Genomic DNA, 23,162 nt, shown 5'->3' with positions numbered 1-23,162 from the left:
CATCGTTCCCCGTTATTTAGCACTGAAGAAAACGAGACTCGCTCCGAAATAAGTATGATTCGCGATGAATCATTCTGCTGAGCCGACTCTTTTCGATGAAGCTGTATCTGTTCAAATACGATTCTCCTCTTCACGAGTCACAACTCACTGATTCAATGATTCAGTCGGAGCGAATCTCCAATTAACTTACTCAATTGGTACAATACATTTTTTTAATAGAGATTAGCACTTTCTACACAGACACATTTCTTTTAAAACATTCGAGGCACAAATCCAATGTTTTGCTTGCTAAATTAATCCATAAAGTATGCTAGCGAAAATGTTAGGCCTATCTAACATAAAATTAACGTACGTATGTAAATATGCGCTATAAATGTTTAATGTAGCAATCAAAATTTTGTCAATCTATTGAATTGACATATTAACTGTAGTAAAAATTATTTTAATTAACCAATTAAAAACAATTTTGTTCAACCACTCAACCTAACAAAAACCATTTTTTAACTAAGTGGTAACTAGATAGCCGTTCCAAGTTTTCAACTTTATGTAGTTTACCCTGCAACTTTTTCAATTGTATCATTTTATTATACTGTATATAGTGCCATTTTTTGTTTATTGCAGTTTTTTTTTTTTTTTACAGTTATGAAACTGCATGCAAACACTGCAAGCAAAATTATAACCCTCATAAAATATTATATTGAACAGTTTATATATTTATTTTGACCTCATGAGGATGGAGATCAACATATCAATGACCATTTGAAGTTTCAGGCTGTATGTTGTACCCTGTTCGTGAAAAATGTCTGATAGTGATGTCCTGAATACTGAATAATCATAACATTGTCTTACTGCTCTTTGCTCCACGCATTGACTCCACAGCATCAGAAATACATACAGAAACTTTTAATTCTTTTATTTAACACATTTAAAAAAAAGTGAACCACCACTATACAAATGGTTTTCTGGTAGCAGGTAACAATGCAGACAACACGTCTACAAACCTGTCCAACTCGCTCGTTCTTGGGACGTGCAGCTAAAATTGCACCTTTTTCCTAAATTATTCCTGAAGCCCCTCATTGCTAATATTTCAATGCATCTTTGTTCATTTTTTTTCTTCATTTAAATGCTGATAGGCAATAACATGCTTAATGTGTAGGATTTATTTCTGATTGGGTTTTTAAAACCGGCAATGTATTTATTTTGCGAGATTAAGCTCGAGGTCTCTGTTTGTATGTACATTTCCAATGCGGTCTGTCCAGGGCAGCAGTAAAGTCTGTCTCTCGCACAAACACATTCACTGACGCACACACTCTCCTCTTCTTGCTTTTTAAACTCAACCCAGGACGAAACATCAAGAGGAATGATATTTATTACCCAAGAGACAACTTAAAAAAAAAAATTTGAGCGCGAGAGAGATAGACAGTAAAGACGTGGAGGAGTGAAGAAATGTTTAGGCTAAGTAGCTGTAGGTGTCCTTCTCTCCATCCACCCGCTCCAGATATTCCTTCTCTATGAGGATGTCAATGCACTTCTGCAAAACATAACACAACCCCAAGTACATATAAGCGCTATACTGTGCTTCTGTGCTGATAGAACAGGGTTTCTGCAGGTTTTATGATGATAAATTTAAGACCACGTAAAGAAAAACACAATACGACAACATGGTCTCTAAATGTAAAAGTTGAGTTTTTTTAGTTTAAAATTACAACTTTTCCACCATAACTTTTACTGCAGAAAAGTTACGTCTTGTTTTCCAGTAAAATAGATATAAATAAAATATATATTCTTTGAAAAGCAATAAAAAGTCTTGTTTTCTGAGAAAATGTTTATGATTAAAACAATGGGCTCAGAAAAATCAACCTAATTTAAAGAGAAACGCTTTCATACCCTATTTCATTTCAATTGTATTGGAAAACAAAAATACTGAGGAAGATTTTCATTTTTTGTAGTGAATTTTAAAGGCAGGGTAAGTGATTTCTGGTAGCCAATGTTGATATTTGAAATCACCAAAACAAACACGCCCCTACCCCAAAAGGGTCTTGCCCCTATTTTGATAGCTCCGCCCCACATATACGTACGCAACCCAGGCAACGATTAGTTCTGTGAAACAAAGCAAAACCGATGTTACACCGTGTCTACGGACGTGAGCGGCGCGGCGCAACAAATGGATGAAAAATGGGCTTGTGTCCGTCCCATTGACTGCTTAGTAAATTACATTGTCAAGGCCCAGAAAAGTATGTAAGACGTTGTCAAAACAGTCCTTCTGCCATCAGTGGTTCAATCTGAATTTCATGAAGCGACGGCAATACTTTTTGTACGCAAAGAAAACAAAAATAACGCCTTTATTCAACAATTCGTCTCCTCCTCGTCACCGTAGCACTATTTTGGAGAGTATCCACTGTACGCAAACTGCGTATGCTCCTTGTGTTCCGAAGACGAACAAAGCTTTTATGGGTTTGGAACGACATGGGGGTAAGTGATTAATGACAATTTTCATTTTGGGGTGGAGTATCCCTTTAAGTTTATTAAGTCATGGCATTAAAGGCAGAGTAAGTGATTTTTCAAAAACACTTTAGAAAACTGATTCGTTGCCCCTATTTTGATAGCTCCGCCCCACATATACGTACGCAACCCAGGCAACGATTAGTTCTGTGAAACAAAGCAAAACCGATGTTACACCGTGTCTACGGACGTGAGCGGCGCGGCGCAACAAATCCCCGACAGAAAACTGCTGCCGGGTTCTATTTATGACGTGCTGACACAAATTTCAAATGGTTTTCAACGGTCGTTTCAACGCTCACCTATTGAGAAGAAACAAAGCAACCTCGGCTTGTTTTGCAATTCGGCCCGAATCAGTTTTCTAAAGTTTTTTTGAAAAATCACTTACTCTGCCTTTAATGCCATGACTTAATAAACTTAAAGGGATACTCCACCCCAAAATGAAAATTGTCATTAATCACTTACCCCCATGTCGTTCCAAACCCGTAAAAGCTTTGTTCGTCTTCGGAACACAATTTAAGATATTTTGGATGAAAAATGGGCTTGTGTCCGTCCCATTGACTGCTTAGTAAATTACATTGTCAAGGCCCAGAAAAGTATGTAAGACGTTGTCAAAACAGTCCTTCTGCCATCAGTGGTTCAATCTGAATTTCATGAAGCGACGGCAATACTTTTTGTACGCAAAGAAAACAAAAATAACGCCTTTATTCAACAATTCGTCTCCTCCTCGTCACCGTAGCACTATTTTGGAGAGTATCCACTGTACGCAAACTGCGTATGCTCCTTGTGTTCCGAAGACGAACAAAGCTTTTATGGGTTTGGAACGACATGGGGGTGGAGTGATAAATGACAAAATTTTCATTTTGGGGTGGAGTATCCCTTTAAGCCTTTCTGCTCCAATTTAAAACCTTTTTAAGGCCTTCATTTGAAGAAGGGCGAATGAAGACCTTTTTGAGATCCACAGAAACCCTGTAAAAACTCCGTAACCAGATTAGATTTGTAGAACAGGAATAACTGACCTTGATGACGGGGACTCTGGGTTTGAACCGGGATGAGAGCTGGTTCAGAACCTCGGCCAGAAGCTGCTGATGCTTCAGAACCTTCCTCATCTTCATGATTCTCACTATGGCCGCCTGCACAAAGAGGAACACATCTAAACTTAGTATGCTATTCGAACACACCTCCCCTCATAAAATATATTCATACTGAAAACAGTTGTTAAATTGCAATAATGTTACAATATTACTGTTTTTTTAATCAAATAAATGCAGGCTTGGTTGGCATAAGAGACTTGGACATGAAACCTGAATCAGGAGTTTCCTGTCCTCTTCAATGTTTTTATGGGTTGTTTCCTGTTCCTGTTTCTGCTCTGTCTTCATTGGCACGTTAATGTTCACTCTTAGTTTTTTACTGGGGAGAAAACAGTGCAGCCATGAATATTCACAAATTCGTTTACTCTGCTGCATTCTAAAGCACTAAATGTGAAACATTAAATATAGATTCATAACTGTCTGCAAGATGAGATGCACTCAGATGTAGGGATGTAACGATTAATCGCGAGCCGGTTGAAAATCGATTTAAATCAGTTGAGATGCTAAACAAATCACGATTCATTTAGGGGTAGGAGTTTATATGAATGCATGTCTGAGGGGAACTTACTGTCTTTAGAAAAGTTTAGATGGTATTTTTTCTTTTCATCTTGCCTCTGTATAATGCACATTAAAGTTCATAAGTGCAGCGCTGCTTTGTTTACAGCGGAAACCAGGAAACGCTTTAAGCGCCACCTGCTGGCAGAGAGTGAATCTGCGTCTCATTCAGCTCGTCTGCTGTTTCGGTTTCATGCAGATATTTTTTATGTATAGTTCACAAAACTGAAGTCAAATCATTCTGTTTTTGCTTCAAATTTAGAAATTATACAATGTAATTTAGATTAAAAACTGCTCATGTTGCATGTATGCAGCATCTTTGTTTGGATCATGATTAAAATGCAGTGGTTGCCTCATTTTAAATGGAAAGAGCACAGACAAAGCTTTATTTTGTTTATATGAAGAGATTTATTTTATTTACTTATTTATTTGATTTGGGGCTTGTTTTAAAATTTCAATTTACTTTTGTTATTTACATTTACATTATATTTAAATTTTATTTAGCAGATGCTTTTATCCAAAGCGACTTACAAATGAGGACAACAGAAGCAATCAAAACCAACTAAAGAGCAATAATATACAAGTGCTATATTAGTATATTTTTATAGTGTTATATTTCAATTTCACAAAGACACGTGCAGCATTTTGTCCAAGCAATAATAAAAGGACACTTTTAATTTATAATTTGTCTTAAATATCATTTTGTTAAAAAAAAATCGAATCGAATCGTGAGTTGAGTGAATCATTACATCTCTACTCAGATGACCTACTTTTTATAGCCCAGGAAGAGTTTTATGAGGGTGTCGGGTTTGAATTCCACTTCATCCACATTTGCGTTCTCGTCCTCTAGAACCTGCATAGACACACACTGATTACAACTGAAAACAACTGCAAATACACAATTACATTTAATATCCGTCTGTGTTGATGAGTCAACATGAAATGACATTCACAACCCATGTCTGTAAATTGAGGATTTTCAGAGAAAACAAATGTAAGGATGTCTTTCCATTGGAAAGTCTAAAGAAAATTAACCGTATATGAATAGTGGGCATTCCATAGCAAAATAGAGTATGAGTGGATTAAGGAGGATTACCCAAATAACACCTAAATAGCTGTTTGCCTATTGGTTAACTCTATTTATGGCTTCGATGACATCAGCGGAAAGGGAAAGCTGTTTCAGAGGTCAAGTAATTATTTGCAAATAAATGGGCTCAATTTTGATTTCATGTTGACTTTGCAGGAATCTTTTTTTTTTTTTTTATAAATAAAGATTAAAAACAATCGCTCACCAGCAGCTTGGATTTCAATAATATTTGCAAAACCTGCACCAATATGTCCTAAAATACATTAAAAAGCTCTGTTAGAGTGCAAAAATCCACATTTGGCTGACATCTGGATCTTGTAGATGGTCCTCTTTTGTTTCCTTACGATTTTGATCTGTGTGCTGTCTGTCAGCTGCTGGACTGTATAAACGTCTTCTGTATTATACTGCAGCAGAATGGCCATCTGAAACGTAGATGCCTGTATGGACACACACAACCAGCCTGATGAATATTCATACACTATTATTGCACTAATTATCCTAACAATTAGATTATATCAATGCAATTAATAACTCTGTTAGTGCATATTTAGCAAATTTACTGTACCGTTCAAAAGTTTGCAGTCAGTAAGATTTCGTTTCTGAAAGAAACTAATACTTTCATTCAGCAACGATGCATTAAATTGATCAAAAGTGACAGTAAAGACATGTATAACGTTAAAAAAGATAGCTATTTAAAATAAATACTATTCTTTGGAACTTTCTATTTATCAAAGAATCCTGAAAAAACGTATCACAGTTTCCACTAAAATATGACGCAGCACATCAACATTGATAATAATAATAAAGGTTTCTTGAGCTGCAAACTAGCATATTAGAATGATTTCTGAAGGATCATGTGACACTGAAGACTGGAGTAATGATGCTGAAAATTCAGCTTTGAATCAAAGGAATAAATTACATTTTAAAACATTTAAGTAGAAAACGGCAGTTTTAAATTTGTAATAATATTTCACAATTTTACTCTTTTACTGTATTTTGAATCAAATAAATGCAGCCTTGATGAGCAGAAGAGATTTCTTTGAAATTTTATATTTTGAAGAATTCAAGTCACACATAACTTGTCATACCTGTAAGGTGTAGCGGTTTTTGAAGCAGTTGGTGACCAGTTCTCCTTTGGACAGATGGTAAAGCCAGGTGAGCTTTCGGCCGCTGTGTCTGCTGGCATAGAAGGCTGTGAACCTTTGGTAGCTCCTCTCCAACTGCGTCGGAAGAGACAGATGACAGATTTACAAAAACCTTGGAAAGAACAAGAAATTTACATACAGGCATATTTGTTTTATTACCTCAGACGGCAGAGCAAAAGTGCAGGACTGCTGGAAGGGCCATGAACCCGAGCTCAACACTTGGATGCTGAAGTCCACTAGGAAACAACACAACATTTATATAGGACTTCTAGCACAAACGACAGTATTTCTCAGCGCAGCAGAGAAGAGAGAAGCTCATTCTTACGGTCTAAAGGCTCAGAGTTTGTGAGGTGCTTCTTGAACTGTTCGTTGAGGTCTTTGCTGACTCCAATGTCCTGGAACATGCGCTGGAGTTTTGATGTGTATTCAAAGCCACACGCTTGCTAAAAATGACAAACCAAACCAGTGTTAGACACAAACACTGATGATGGCATATGCAATGAACAAGCATAAGAACACCACAAGGGTTAGGTGATATAGAAAATTTGAATAAAAAAAATGTTTGTTTTTTTTCTTTCTGAAATGTCTTTGGATAGCATTAACAACATGCATCAAGGTTATGGGTTTAATTCCCAGAGAATGCATGAACTGATCAAATGTATACATTGAATGCAATTTGTCACTTTGGATGAGCGCTGTTAAGTAAAACTAAAAAACTATTACAAATTGTTTTTGATAATCAAATAATAATAATTACATATTCAAAAACAAACAAAAACACACAAAAAACATCTGAAATATTGCCTTGGCAACTAAATGAAATAAAGTACTACAATTACTAAAACTGAAGTAATAAATTAAATCTAAAACAAAATCATTTTTAAAATCTAATAAAGATGACAAAAGCACAAAATTACTAAAACTTAAATTAAAACTGAAAATATAAAAAGAACTGCTACTTTAAAATACTAATAAATATTATAATAGTATATAAATAGTAGGGCTGCACGATATATTGAAATATCGCAATATGTATATCGCAAGGGCGTGCGATATCTGAATCATTTTAATGATAGGCTACTTAAATCAAAACGTTGCAAAAGGTCAAAGTTTTAGTTTGACGCATATAGCAGAGAATTGCTTGATGTTAAAAAGAGTTAAGTGCAATAAGTTGCAGAAAACAACTCTTTGCCGTCTCGTCTTGCTGTCTGACACACACCTGAAGCGCGCGCACACAGAGAGACGCGTTTCAGACCGAGTTGATTCGTCTTTGGCATCTCCTCCTTATGTTTCAACAGACACATACACACAGAATTATGTCAATAGTATCTGTCTCGACGATCATTCTCGTAAACACAGTCGGTTATGTTTAAATGAATGTAAACAGCTGAGAAAGAAATTGAATGTGTATCATTATACTGGATCCATGCAGTCGGATTTAAAGGGACAGTAGCCTATAAATTCATGCTGCTGAATATGTCACTAATGTTAATCAAACAACAAAACAGCTATAACAATGATTAATCTAAATTTAATTCATACAGTGAACACTATGCAGTGTTATTTTACACTTAATTATAAAATTTCTGTATCTGAATACTACTGTTTATATTATCTATGCTTGTAAATTGTGTATTTCTTTTTTTTCCTGACTGTTCACTTGCCTTTAATCATGTTTGAACTTTCTCAGACTCTAGTTTTTGCTGTGGTATAGGAAGTACTTAGTGTGTGGAAAGCAAAGTTACAATGATATAAAATTAGTGTCATTAATTGTTTTTGTTCACACTGATGTTAAAATGACATTTTCTGATTTGTGACATTACTTTTTATGTAATGCTAAAACACTGCTGGTCACTTTCAGAAGTTGTAGTCAATATTTAAAAATATAATTGAAATTAATTTTACACACTTTAAGCAATATCGTATCGCATATCGAATATCGCATTTTTCTTCAATATCGCACAGCCCTAATAAATAGCATTAAAATAACACTGAAGGCATCGGCCAAATACATTAATAAAAATTTCAATTTGTGAGTGATTTGATAGAGAAACTATGACATTACAATAAAGAAATCTAGTTTAAATAAATAATCAAGACTGTTTTCAAACAAATTTTCACTAAATGAACAAGAAAGAATTAGAAAAATGTATCTTGTAAACGCAGCACATGGACTTAAGTGAACATTTCTGATCACACTTGAATTGTTGAATCAGACAATGAACTGATTCACTGAATCAGTTTGAACTGATTCACAGAAATTATTCCAACTCTATTTGCATTTTTGCTACTGAAGTTTAAAATCAGAGATGCAATAAAATAAAAGAACAAAATTACAACATCACATCTAGCGCTCATTTTAAAAACTGTAAGCTTTATGGATCATTTTAACATGTTTATATTTTCATAATCTGTAGATGAACTGTTGCACCTTTAGTTTGGAGATCATGCTGGCCTCTGCATCGTCGCTGGCGCTGTTCTGATGGACCAGACGCTTGGCCAGCATCTTCGCATAGAACTTCTGGAACACGTCCTTGTCCTCAATATACTTGAACACCACCATCTACAAAAAGGGAACAAAAGATCAATACAAAGACAAAACAGAGGCATTATGTTAAATCTTGCAATCAGATTTTGTAAAAACACACCACTTGATTCAGAGTGTCTTCAAGTTCCGCCTCCTCTGGGTTTTTGGAGCTGAAATATCAGACAGAGGTTCGATTAGATTCAGCACGGGGATTTAATAACACATTTACAGTGTGTCTAAGCACACACCTCTTCTTGAGCAGAGAGTCGCAGTATCTGGCCAGCAGTTCAGGAGATTTGCTGGAGGACTGAACCATCTTAGTAACAGCATTATTATTGATGAAGCGCCCACAAGCCTGAACACAGAGAAAACACGTCTGAATACTTTCAATATCTAAAAGCAAGACCTAAAGACAGGATTCATTTCTATAAGCACAATTTTCATTTATTATTCCTTTAAGATAAAATATGACCAGACATGAAAAAAACCCCAACTATATTGTCCTTCAGAAAAGCTGATCATGTCACTCAAAGGAGTGAAAAAATAGTAAAAAAATATATATATTATTATAGTTTTTGAATTAGATTATTTTTTTATTTTAAATTTACGCTAAAATTTTAGTTAAAGTTTAAGTAATTTCTTTGTTTTTGTCCATTTAAAATAATATCCAAACAAGTGTTCTTTATTTATTAATCTTAGTTTATTTTAGCCCTTCAAACTGAACTACTGTTATTTTAATATCACCGAGATACTATTAATATTTTGATTCAGTGTTTATTTTTACATTTTCTGTTTAGTTAAAAGTTTAGTGATTCTACTGTGTTTTTGTCATCGTTAGTATTTTTGGTTTTTCATATGTCTATATGGTTCTTTATTATTTGTTATTATTTTTAGTTAGTGAAACTAAATTTTTCCTTTGGCAACTAGCTGAAATAAATAAATAATTTCAGTTAATGTTTATTTCAGATAACAAATATGTTTTTATTTATGTTTTATATGATAATAACCCTAGTCTAAAAAGCAATTTGTGAGACAACAGGCATCAGGATACCAGCCCACAGACATACAAGAACTTGACAGGTTAAATCAAGTTCAACAGGTAACATTACTACAACTAATTCAATCTTGACTAAACAGAACTGAAAAGATGGTCATACCTTGTCAAGAGCAGCCACAAAACCAGCATCATTGTTGAACGCTGACATCACCAGGGCATTGTACTTCTTGTGGACGTCCAGAATTGTCTGGACGTACATTTTGGGTTCCTACAAGAATTCGTAGCGGTTAAAACATGTACTGTCAGAAAGATCAGATCTAAAGCATGATGATCTTGACAGCATGATGTACAACAGACTCACATTGAGAGCAGACTCCCCACATTTCTCGATGGCTGCCAAGCCTTGATTAAAAATGTGCGTTTCCAGAAGTTTCTTTAGTTCTCCCAATCCGTCTGTGATCCGTGACACAAGATTGTACATGCGGCCAAGATCTACATGGAGAGAAAGAATAAATTATAGTTGAGAATTTCAATCGGAAGGACTCATGTACAGATGAACAGACATTGAGTTTTCAAGTGGTTCACACCTTCATTCTTGTCTGCGTCCAGAAGGTTCTGGAACTCTGTGTGGAAGATCTCCAGGTGCTTCTCGATGAGAACCTGCTCACACTTCCTGGCCAGCTCATCCTGTGTGCTCTCATGAAGGTAAACCTGCACTCTCCTCTGCTCCTCCAGCAAACGAGCCTCAGCCTGCAAAACACACACACACACACACAGCTCAACCCTACAACTTCACACTCGGATGGGGTGATACAGGTAAATAAAATCATAAATTCTAAAATAAAAGTTTCAGATTTTTCATGATGTTTGACATACACCACCATTCAAAAGTTTGGGTTTGATAAGATTTGTTTTTAGATTTTTGAACGTCTCTTATGCTCACCAGGGCTGTAGTATTATTAAACAGTAATATTGTGAAATATTATTACAATTTAAAATAACTGCTTTCTATTTTAATACATTTAAAAATGTAATTTATTCCTGTGATGCAAAGCTGAATTTTCAGCATCATTACTCCAGTCTTCAGTGTCACATGACCCTTCAGAAATCATTCTAATATGCTGATTTGCTAGTCAAAAAATAATTTCTTATTATTATCAATGTTGAAAGGAATTGTGCTGCTCCATATTTGTTTGTCGAAACCATGATAATTTTTTCAGGATTCTTTGATAAGTAGAGAGTTCAAAAGAACAGCATTTAGTTGAAAATTATTTTGTAACATTATAAATGTCTACTGTCACTTTTGATTAATTTAATTCATCCCTGATAAATAAAAGCATTAATTACTTAAAAAAAAAAAAAAACTGACTTGACACCAAACTTTTGAACAGTAGTGTATATCCAACATGCATGTATTTATTAAAAACCTATTATTATTATTATATATTTACTTATTTATTTTACAATCAAACCAACAATCAATTGGACCAAACAGACATTAAAGGCAAGCAGATATAAAATATAGTAAAAATCTTGATGATTTCTTAAAAAAAATTATTTTGATGTTTATTCTGCCTCTTTGCAAACTAAATGAGCACAATGAAGAATTATATTTGTTGAATAACATACAATTATATTTATGCTCTTATATCATTACAAAATACTTACCTATATAAGATTTTTACCAAAACATTATTAAGTAGAATTTGTTCATTGAAATTAACTGGGCTTCCCCAAATCTATATAACCTGTATTCAGACTCTTTTGAAACATCATAAATCAAGAAATCAACAATCAATCAACCATTAAAATGAAAATCCCATAAAGCCTTCATACTCAGAAGTCAAAAGACTTGCACAATCTTTAAAAAAAAACATTACTGGCCAAATAAAAGTGCTGTAAGATCACTGCAATATTCACAATGCTGCTAAATTTAACACAACAAAATAACTGTAAATATATTTGAGAAATCACCCAGCCCTTCTCGCCAACACCTACACATTTATTGAAGTGCACAAGCTTTGATTTACTTTTTTTAAAGCATGTCCTGCTATTTTGGCCTCACCTTCTTCATGTACTCAGTGACAGGATTCTGTTGCAGGAACTCTGTGCTTTCCCTCGTGTAAAATCGTTCGGTGTCAGCCAGGAACTGAGTCTCAAAGTATTCCTTGTAGACGGACAGAGTGGGACCTTTAGCGAAGGCATCGTCCTCATTGAGACCCAACTCAACTACGAGAGATGGAGAGAAACATTTCTGAGGAACTGCACAGCTTCTAAACGCCATGTATCACAGATGCAAACAAACAAGCAGTGAAATCCATCATGACGTAAACGATGCCGCACCATAGGACTGCACAACTCCACTGATGAGTCGAGTGTTGATGGTTTCTCCGTTCCTCTCCTTCTCAATCAGCTTCAATACTGCATTTGTGACCTAAGAACACAGGTACCAAAAAAGAAATTTATTAGAGTTATTCTCACCTCGTCCAATATGACGCATTTCCTGTTTCCAATCTTACCTGCTTATTCAGAGGCCGAAACAAACACTCCCTCCACGTCACCAGAGCAAGCTGGAAAAACACACACACACAACAAAAAAAGATGTACAATTGTTTATGAATTGAAATTGTGCTGTAATGCAGAAGAAAAGCAAGAAACGCTTACAGAGTAGATTTCATAGATCCCTTTCCGGCCCTCGTCACACTCCCTGCGCACCCAGTGGCGGTTGAGGTAAGCACAGATCCCGTTGAGCACTTTACTGGAGAACCTGTAATCCTCCCACTGCTGTGTGTAGAACTTCAGAACGCTCTCATCCATCAGGTCCTCTCCATCCTGAGGACAACAGTCAAAAACATATATAAATAAAAATATTTGTTCACTGAGAGTTTAAATGTATAAGGTGTACTTGAATGAAGTTGTTGTAACTGGTCCAAAGCTTGTTCACAAAGCATCTACTTAGTTGTTTTATTGAGGACACAATGTTTATGGTACTTAAGCACTACTTGTAGAGTCTCTTAGTGAATTTGTTAGCAACTTTTATTGAATAAATATAAGTAATAATATAGGCTCACTTTGGTCATGAACAAATGTGCTTTGAACAAATCTGCCCAGTGAATGGTGCTGTAACTGAATCTTTTGGGCTAAATGTTGTGAATCTGATTCACTGGGTGAAACAATGGATCCTTAAGAACATTTGTTCAGAAACAAATCTAACTCTGGTGAAAAGATTTGTTACTTGTATGAACAAGACTAATAACTAGGGATGTAACGATTAACCGCGAGCCGGTTGTGAAGATTCAAATCGGTTGAGATGCTAAACAAATCATGATTCATTTAGGGGTAGGAGTTTATATGAATGCATGTCTGAGGGGAACTTACTGTCTTTAGAAAAGTATAGATGGTATTTTTTCTTTTCATCTTGCCTCTGTATAATGCATATTAAAGTTCATAAGTGCAGCGCTGCTTTGTTTACAGCGGAAACCAAGGAAAGGCTTTAAGCGCCACCTGCTGGCAGAGAGTGAATCTGCGTCTCATTCAGCTCGTCTGCTGTTTCGGTTTCATGCAGATATTTTTTATGTATAGTTTCACAAAACTGTAGTCAAATCATTCTGTTTTTGCTTCAAATTTCGAAATTATACAATCTAATTTAGATTTAAAAACTGCTCATGTCTCATGTATGCAGCATCTTTGTTTGGATCATGATTAAAATGCAGTGGTTGCCTCTCATTTTAAATGGAAAGAGCACAGACAAAGCCTTAGTTTGTTTATATGAAGAGATTTATGTTATTTGTGCTACTTATTTATTTGATTTGGGGCTTGTTTTAAAATTTGTATTTCGTTTTGTTATTTACATTTACATTATATTTAAATTTTATTTAGCAGATGCTTTTATCCAAAGCGACTTACAAATGAGGACAATAGAATCAATCAAAACCTATATTAGTGCTATATTAGTATATTATTATATTTCAATTTCACAAAGAAACGTGCAGCATTTTGTCCAAGCAATAATAAAAGGACACATTTAATTTATAATTTGTCTTAAATTTCATTTTGTTAAAAATCATGAATCGAACCGAATCGTGAAATCAAAATCTTGAATCGAATCGTGAGTTGAGTGAATTGTTACATCCCTACTAATAGGTATGGTAAACTAATACTAAAACCATTAAAAAAAACATTGTTACTTGAATTTCAGCTACTTGCCAAGACAACTTCTCATTTTTATTTAGTTTAATTTGATGCATTAAAATAACTAAAACCAAAATAAAATTCATAAAAATAGACATATTAATAAGAAATGGCACAAACACACCACAAAATTGCTAAAAGTTTTAAATGCAAAAAAAAAATGAAACGAAAATAATTCTAACTATTAATACAAACTATAACAACATTTCAATGATACTGACTACTTCTGGTGAAGTACCTTTTAATATTACAAAAGGTCTACTATAGTAAGTTTGGGGTCAATAAGATTTTTCAAGCAGACACATAAATGTATCAAAAGTGACAGTAAAGGCATTTAATATTGTTACAAAAGATTTCTATTTCACATAAATGCTGCTCTTTTGAACTTTGAAATCATCCTGAAAAAATGTATCATGGTTTCCACAAAAAAAAAGTTTTTTTTGCAACATAGACAATAATAAATGTTTCTTGAGCAGCAAATCAGCATATTAGAATGATTTCTGAAGGATCGTGTGACACTGAAGACTGGAGTAATGATGCTGAAAATTCAGCTTTGCCATTACAGAACTAAATTATATTTTAAAATATATTAAAATAGAAAACAGTTATTTTAAATTGTAATAATATTTCACAATATTTCTATTTTTACTGTATTTTCAATCAAATAAATGCAGCCTTGGTGAGCATAAGAGACTAAATTCAAAATCATTTTTTGAACAGTAGTGTCAAAACACATTTATTTTTGTAATGTACCTTCAGTAAGTTTGTAAGGTAATTCTTCAGAAATTCCTTCAATCTCTTGTAGAGTTCCAGCCCCACAAACTGAGCTCCTCCAGGTGTGGGGGTTTTCTTTGAAGGTTTGGACGAAGGGGCACCTGCACCGCGGGCCTGATTCGACTGATGCACACTAGTGCAATAATTATACACGTGCCTGAAAATCAGGACGTTAAGGACACAACAGACACTGGATGCCTTTTTGAAATAAATTATAAATGCAATTGAGGATACGTGTAGAGCTCCATGTAGCGTGACTTGGCCATGCTCTGGCGGGTGTACACCTGCTGGATCCCCTCCCGCAGATCATCCCAGATCTGGTCCAGCCCGATCTGCTTCAGACCATGAGGGGTCTGGGTTCTGTTAGACGACATCCTCTCGGCCCTGCCGCTGCGCGTCTTGACGCTCCTTCTGATGTTTGATTGGTTCCTGTGCCTGTCACTCAAGAGCTACTCCTCCATAGGGTCAAGTGGTGAGAGAGGACAAGGAGAGGCGACCCTCAGGGAACAGCGACAGACAGGAAAGAAACCTGTGAGGAACAAGAAAGAGACAGACACAGTCTGTTGGAATCATGTAGCACTGAATACATTTGAGCAAACGAGTCTCTCGAGTGTAGTCTGCATCCAACAATGACAGAAAACTAACAGGAATCTGCTATCAGATGACGATCCTGTTGCTCTATATCAAAAAGACAGCAGCAGTAGTTTTTCCTGGGATAAACATTCCTTTTATGGAATCTACTGTTCATCCTGGGGTTCCCTTCTTATATCCAAAGCAACAACTCAAGGAACAACTCTAGGAGCTCTGAGCCGCAGCCGGTGCTGTACCAAGCAAACAAACAGTGTTTGTTTGTGACTTACAGTGTGGGACAGCAGAAAATCCAGACTCAAACTTACAATCAGTTAATAATTACAAAACAAGACCTGAACAGCTGAACATGGTAATTATATCATGCATTCACTTTAATGCAGTATGAGTTTTTGTATCACAAGCATAATATGTAATAGATATTATAATTATCTTATTTTATCTATAACAGATTTTGCATTATTGTATCTATTATAGATTAAACAATATAATAGATTATATGTATATGTGTATATATATATATATATATATATATATATATATATAAAACATATCAAACTAATAAAACTGTCTATTATAGATAAAAATAATTATCTTTCAAGAACAGGGAATAATTTAATGTTTTGAAAGAAGTCAAAATGTTTTTGACATTTTTTTATTAATGTTGAAAACAGATTTATCTGCTTAATATTTTTTGGGAAAATGTGATACACTGCCATCAAACGTTTTGGGTAAGTATGATTTAAAAAAAGTTAAAATTGATACTTTTATTCTGCAATGATGCATTAACTGATCAAAAGTGACAGTAAAGACATTTATAATTTCACACAAAATTTAAATAAACGCTGTTCAATGAACATTGCATTCATCAAAAAATAATTAAAAAATGTGTATATATATATTTACACGTACATAAAAATAATAGATCTTTTTAAAGGGCCAACCCTCTACATTGTGAGTAAATCACTCGCATATGCATCTAAATCTTCACTCTGGGCGACTAAATGATGTCTAATATTAGCCAATTGCTAATCAATTCTCAGATTTTACTCGCCAGTGTGTGAGTTGGAGGCTGAGTATATGATCAGCACAGATATATTTGAACTCACAGAACACTGACTGAGCGCTTCAGAGTTTCTCTCTCCGTCAAGCGATCTGATATTTTTCAGTTCATCTGAATGGATGCGCAGCGCACCTGTGTTTGGCGTACCGTAAACTCTAGTGTGAAGGCCTCGCCGTCGCTTTCTCTCACACGCGCAAAGAGAAGGAGCGAGGGAGAGTCTTACATAACATGCAGAATTGAGGCGCTATATGTAAACGACATACTTTGTTGTATTTTCCTGTAAAAATAACAGTTCCTTTAGAATTCTTCAGCTTTTAAGAACTGCCGGGTTTTCCTGTAGTGGGCGGAACTAAACGGCAATCTCATTGGCTGGCGCTCACCTATTATCGTCCCTGTTTTGATTTCAGCGAATCGGTTCGAGCGAACGCACACAACCTGATTAATATTCATGAATCCAATAGCTCATTAATCCCTAGAGCGTTTTTATATTGTTCTTATTAGTTTTTTTTTTTTTTTACAGGAACACTAAATTACCAAAAAATGCACCAGCACCAGTCCTAAGTTCATGGTTACCAAGTTTTAATTCTAATTATTAAACTTCTATTATTAAATAATACTTGATTATCATATTATAATGCTTGACTGACTGATATTAAGAGTGTACTTTCAGATATTTAAAAAGCTGTACCATTTTACAAACATTATATATGTTTGTAAAATGGCATAACACACACACGCACATACATACATATATATATATATATATATAGTCTAGTATAGTATTTCAGTCTGGCGAGTAAACAAAAAAAAATGTACTAGCCAATGGCGATTCAATTGCCAAGGTGTCCGTAGAGGGTTGAAGGGAAAAAGGTGATTACAAATATAATAAATATATCTATAATAGATAAAATTATATGTATGTGTGTGTGTGTATATATACACACACACACACATATATAGAAATGATGGTTCAAACAAATGCTGCAATTATTACCTGTTTGTCATCAAGTTCATTGCTAAACTCTGAATTCTCATCTCTGCCCCTCCAGATGTCTGCTGATCTCTAACAATCTCCTCATCTGACTGACCCTCACTGCATGATGTTCACGGGAGCCTGTCCTCGACTCAGAGGGAGCGACAGGTCAACACTGGACAGCTAGCTTCACTTCTCACAGTGTGAGCGATGTAGTTTTGTCGAGTTCATCATGTGCAACCACATCAGCAGAGCCAGTGAGAGCGATTCATGTGTCACCAGCTACCACTGTGCTCGGACCTGAGCCTAATGTTGATGTTTTCAGTATAACAGTCACTCCCACCATCAAAAATGCCACGCACAGAATTAAAAGTTGCTTAATAATTATATGTCCTTCATGTAAATACAATCTGACTGCTGAGGCCTTACCTCAAAACACACCACAGATACTCTGTAAAACACCTAGAGATCCGATAATACAAGTCAGGAGAAAAGAAGTACATGATGCAGTAGTACTTATGATAATAATATATTAATGAGCGCTATTAACGCTGTGTGTTTGTGTTCAGGATTAAAGCTAAAGCTAACCGCTAATCTCGCGCTCTTACCATCATCCAGAAAGAACGACACACATAAACATGTATCTCCAACACCGCTCCAGATCCTGATTAACAATATCCCCTTTTATATGTGTGACACATATGCGGCGAACGTTGTTTATTACTAATAAAATAAAAAGAACGACGCCGAAACAACGAACACAGAAAAACTCCGTCAGCGCGTGCTCACGGAAACACGGTCCCCCGGAAACAGCGACGAGCTCCGTCCGCGTGCGGGCCGCTCGAAAACAGCGGCTGTGGTCGAAGGTTCCGCTTGAGTAATTAATAATTGTGATAATAATCATATATGGTAATCATCTTATTTCGTATATGTATCAAAGTATCATTGTATTACTATATGATACCATCATTTTTCCATGCACCACCACCGTACATTACAGAATCCGAATGAATAGTTCAATGTAGACATACATTTAGATATTAAATAACCAGACTGTTTACTGAAACTAAGCAATTTGGTGCAAGAAATCTTGACTAACATTAAAAGCGGACTTTAGAGGTAAATAGATACAATCACAAAAAGTGTAGGATCCGGCCTCTATAAGACTGGAATGCATGATCATAATCATAATGAGAGGGCCATATTAATAAACACAGCTGGCTTTTTTTTGTTTTGTTACAAAAACAATTCAGTTGTTTATTGAGATTTGCAATGTGTTCATTATTGGAGCATCACTTTCTTAACAACCCTCAACATGAAAAGACATTTCATCATACACATGAGCATTTTCAAAAGAGAACACAAGAACAAATGATTGCATTACTTTATAATAAAATCGCAAAGTAAATTTGATGTGACGAATCTTAATAAATAAGCAATTATGTTCATTTAAAAGACCAATTGATATATTGGTAATGCATGGAGACACATTAAACACATTAATAATTAATGGAACAACTCAACATTTACAGAAAGCAACATCATCATTATGCGTTATTATAAACCAGGTTTTGTAATCTATCTGATGGTTGAATAATACTTTTGTTAGTAATGCACATGAGTGGAGAAAACAAACTCTTATGAGACCATGTTAATACAGAAATGTGTGATTCAGACATAGTTAAAGGGATAGTTCACCCAGAAATGAAAATTGTGTTGTTGAAGATATTTTGAAGAATGTGGGTAACCAAACAGTTGATGGTCCCCATTGACTTCCATAGTATTTTATTTTTATACCATGGAAGTCATTGGGGACCATCAACTGTTTGGTTACCCACATTCTTCAAAATATCTTCAGAAAAAATAAATTCATACAGGTTTGGAACAACACAAGGGTGAGTAATTGCTAACAGAATTTTAATTTTTGAGTGAACTGTCCCTTTAAGAAATAAAAAATGACTTAAAGGGATAGTTCACCCAAAAATGAAAATTTGATGTTTATCTGCTTACCCCCAGAGCATCCAAGATGTAGGTGACTTTATTTATTCAGTAGAACACATATGATGATTTTTAACTTTAACCGTTGCAGTCTATCAGTCGTATAATGCATGGCAATGGTAACAAAATCTATGAGAGTAAAAAAAACATGCACAGACAAATCCAAATTAAACCCTGCGGCTCGTGACGACACATTGATGTCCCAACACACGAAACGATCGGTTTGTGCCAGAGACTGTCTTTGGGCGCGCGCACGGCATCCGGTGCGTGAGGTGTGTACGCATTCTGGCGTTGTTTACACAAGCGCCGGAGTGACCTCTCGCGCGTATACGTCACTCATTGTTTACACAGTGCACAGTCATTGTAGGTATGACGGCTAATCAAAATGGTACTTGCGCTTATCCGGATTGTTCAAACTGACTTAAAACTAAAATATTACGTTCTCTCATTCGAACTCATTCGGGAGTGGTGACTTTCCACGTATTCCCAACTTCTGAGCCTGCTCGCCTGAAGTGATGGTTGATTGCTCTTCGGCTGGATATCAACACACCCATTAACAAACTACGCCAGAGCGCGTACACACCTCACGCACCGGATGCCGTGTGCGCGCCCAAAGACAGCTGGACATAGTGGTGTATTAGAGGTAAAAAATGGCACAAACCGATCGTTTCGTGTCTTAGGACATCAATGTGTCGTCACGAGCTGCAGGGTTTAATTTGGATTTGTCTGTGCATGCTTATTTTACTCTCATAGATTTTGTTACCATTGCCATGCATTATACGACTGATAGACTGCAACGGTTAAAGTTAAAAATCATCATGTGTTCTACTGAAGAAACAAAGTCACCTACATCTTGGATGCCCTGGGGGTAAGCAGATACACATCAAATTTTCATTTTTGGGTGAACTATCCCTTTGAGCACAATGATGACAATATTTAAAAATGGTTTATACGTAAATTTGTGCTGCTGATTTCAAATGAGCAGTGCTTTAAAACTGCAAACACACAAAAAAGTCATCTTTCTTCCATATTAACATGTAAAGGTCATCAAATCTATCACAAAATCCATGCTTGGCCAGAAGAAACCTTGAACCTTTGAGGCACATTAAAAGACACTGGAGCAAATGGACCGTTCATGATCGTTTACTACTGAACACATCTGAACTAAACTCTCTATCTAGAGTTTTCATGTTTTTAAGAGCATCTCCTTATAAAAACCCATCTAAAACGCCTTCCATGTTTTCCATAGAGTTCGAACAAGCACTTATGGAGAAACAGATAAATAACACTGAATTCTGATAACTATAAAGAACATTTACCATGAGATATAAAAGTGCTGCATTAACATTGATGAATGATTCAGAATGCCATTGGCTGATTACCATGCTACAATATATTATTGTCCTGAAGATGCTGACAACAAAATGTTTAAATACAATCAAATGTCATTATCAGAAACATAATTATGGATCATTCTGTACACATTCCGTTTTGTGCTATTGGAGTATTGGTGCATTCATGTTTGCTGAACACACATTTGTTAACAGATCAGCAGTATTGCAATGATTTATGCATCAGTTGTTTGTTTTATTTACCGTCATCCCATATGGAATATGCCTGCCGTGTGCATGGGATGAATTTGATCTCACAGAAGTCCTTGTGCTGTATTCACGTACATACAAAATAATTACAGAACAGACATGCCAGTCAGTGCACAGACGTGGTCCAAATGGACCTGCCAAGTGTCCGTTTCACATTGGCCGCTCAAAAATCTCAGAATGACCTTTTTAAATTATCCCTCAGGGTACTCATGTGAGAGACCGAAGCCCCTTCCAGGGGGTGTGGCTAAATGAACCACTCCTTCTTGCTTTCGTCGATGGTCTCTGTGAAGGCGGGGTCGTTCACGATGATGGCTGCATCAGCGCAGTCGGCAGACTCCGCCCCTTTGGCCTCGTTGGTGTGGTAGGAGCCCTTGTGATGGAACATGTGACGCACCAGGAACACCAGCGTGCAGAGGATGCTGAAAATCACCACTGCGATGATGCCTACATGAGCGAGAAATTATATTAAAATCACGATTGTAATGATAAATCAGAAATGATCTACACCCACGATAAACTATTATGAAATTAGACTATATTATTTTAAAGATTGCAGTCTAATTATTTTAATAATGTTTATTATATTGATATTTTAATATTTTATTACATTATTTAATATTTTAATATTTATATAATTTTAATTATTATATAATATCAATATTAGTGTTATATATTTAGACACTGATATTAAAATAATGATTGTAATGATGAATCATACCATTAAAGTCAGTGTAGAAATGTTCTACACCAATGATAAAACATGATGAAATTATATCATATTATTTTAATGGGTGAATTGTACTTATTTTAAAGGGATAGTTCACCCACAAAATGAAAATTCTGTTATTAATTACTCACCCTCATGTCGTTCCAAACCCCTAAGACCTTAAGAAATTTTTGATGAAATCCGAGAGCATTCTGACCCTCCACATCGTTAAAATAGTCCATGTGACATCAGTGGTTCAACCTTAAAGGGTTAGTTCACCCAAAAATTCTGTCATTAATTACTCACTCTCGTGTTGTTCCAAACCCGTAAGACCTTCGTTCAACTGTAAAGTTACGAAGCTACGCGAATACTTTTTTGCGCAAAGAAAACAAAAATAACGGCGTTATACATCATCACGCCGGATCTGGGTCAGCGCCGCCACACGCTCGCATCATGATACTGTTGTGAACGCGCATTCCAAAGTGACGCAGTAGAGACGAAAATGTGGAATAAAGTCGTTATTTTTGTTTTCTTTGCGCAAAAAAGCATTCTCGTAGCTTCGTAACTTTACAGTTGAACCACTGATGTCACACGGACTACTTTGCCGATCATCTTTTCGTTATACGTCATCACGCCGGATCTGGGTCAGCGCCGCCACACGCTCGCATCATGATACTGTTGTGAACGCGCATCCAAACTGACGCAGTAGAGACGAAAATGTGGAATAAAGTCGTTATTTTTGTTTTCTTTGCGCAAAAAAGCATTCTCGTAGCTTCGTAACTTTACAGTTGAACCACTGATGTCACACGGACTACTTTGCCGATCATCTTTTCTGGACCTTGAACGTGGTAGTTACCTTGCTGTCTATAGGAGGATCAGAGAGCCCTCAGATTTCATCAAAAATATCTTCAATTGTGTTGCGAAGATGAACGAAGGTCTTACAGGTTTCGAACAACACGAGAGTGAGTAGTTAATGACAGAATTTTCATTTTTGGGTGAACTAACCCTTTAATTTTATGAAGCTATGAGAATATTAAAATATCTTAATTTGTGTTCCGAAGATGAACGAAGGTCTTACAGGTTTGGAATGACATGAGGGTGAGTAATTAATAAGAGAATTTTCATTTTTGGGTGAACTAACCCTTTAATCATATTTATTATATTACATTTTTATATGAGAATATATGATAAATATTAATATCATTTCTTTATACAATGATATTAAAATCATGATTGTAATGATGAATCGTCATTAAAATCAGTTTAGAAATGTTCTACAACAATGATAAGATGTCAAAGCCTAAGAAAAATTAATCGTTGGCCTAAGAAATATAATTGCTGGTTGGTTGTATTTAAATTTATTGCCA

General features: G+C 35.6%; 2 protein-coding genes across 4 annotated transcripts in view; both read right to left on the bottom strand.

The window, feature by feature from the left end:
• Positions 1 to 897: 897 nt before the first annotated feature.
• Positions 898 to 18,348, bottom strand: LOC107599244 (cullin-1). Its single transcript, XM_016290782.1, has 22 exons — positions 18,099 to 18,348; positions 15,101 to 15,395; positions 14,846 to 15,023; positions 12,566 to 12,733; positions 12,421 to 12,471; positions 12,245 to 12,335; positions 11,967 to 12,130; positions 10,489 to 10,651; positions 10,263 to 10,393; positions 10,062 to 10,169; positions 9,153 to 9,259; positions 9,026 to 9,074; positions 8,809 to 8,940; positions 6,703 to 6,820; positions 6,537 to 6,613; positions 6,321 to 6,452; positions 5,577 to 5,669; positions 5,438 to 5,485; positions 4,916 to 4,998; positions 3,804 to 3,909; positions 3,519 to 3,632; positions 898 to 1,531 (listed from the first exon to the last, which is right to left on the bottom strand). Exons 2-22 carry the CDS (start codon positions 15,238 to 15,240, stop codon positions 1,451 to 1,453), a joined length of 2,334 nt encoding a protein of 777 aa, XP_016146268.1. The 5' UTR covers positions 15,241 to 15,395; positions 18,099 to 18,348; the 3' UTR covers positions 898 to 1,450.
• A 2,054-nt stretch (positions 18,349 to 20,402) lies between these two features.
• Positions 20,403 to 23,162, bottom strand: part of LOC107599243 (contactin-associated protein-like 2) — a 40,735-nt gene continuing 37,975 nt past the window's right edge. For all 3 annotated transcript variants that reach the window (XM_016290781.1, XM_016290779.1, XM_016290780.1), the window contains one exon: positions 20,403 to 21,533. In XM_016290781.1, coding sequence (XP_016146267.1) covers positions 21,334 to 21,533 — 200 coding nt within the window. In that variant the 3' untranslated portion in view covers positions 20,403 to 21,333. The remainder of the gene's footprint in view (positions 21,534 to 23,162) is intronic.

The sequence above is a fragment of the Sinocyclocheilus grahami genome, unplaced genomic scaffold, assembly GCF_001515645.1.
Source record: "Sinocyclocheilus grahami isolate Dianchi unplaced genomic scaffold, SAMN03320097.WGS_v1.1 scaffold263.1, whole genome shotgun sequence".
Classification (NCBI taxonomy): domain Eukaryota; kingdom Metazoa; phylum Chordata; class Actinopteri; order Cypriniformes; family Cyprinidae; genus Sinocyclocheilus; species Sinocyclocheilus grahami.
Note: the sequence above shows the minus strand (reverse complement) of the source record. Positions and strands in the feature narration are given on the sequence as shown.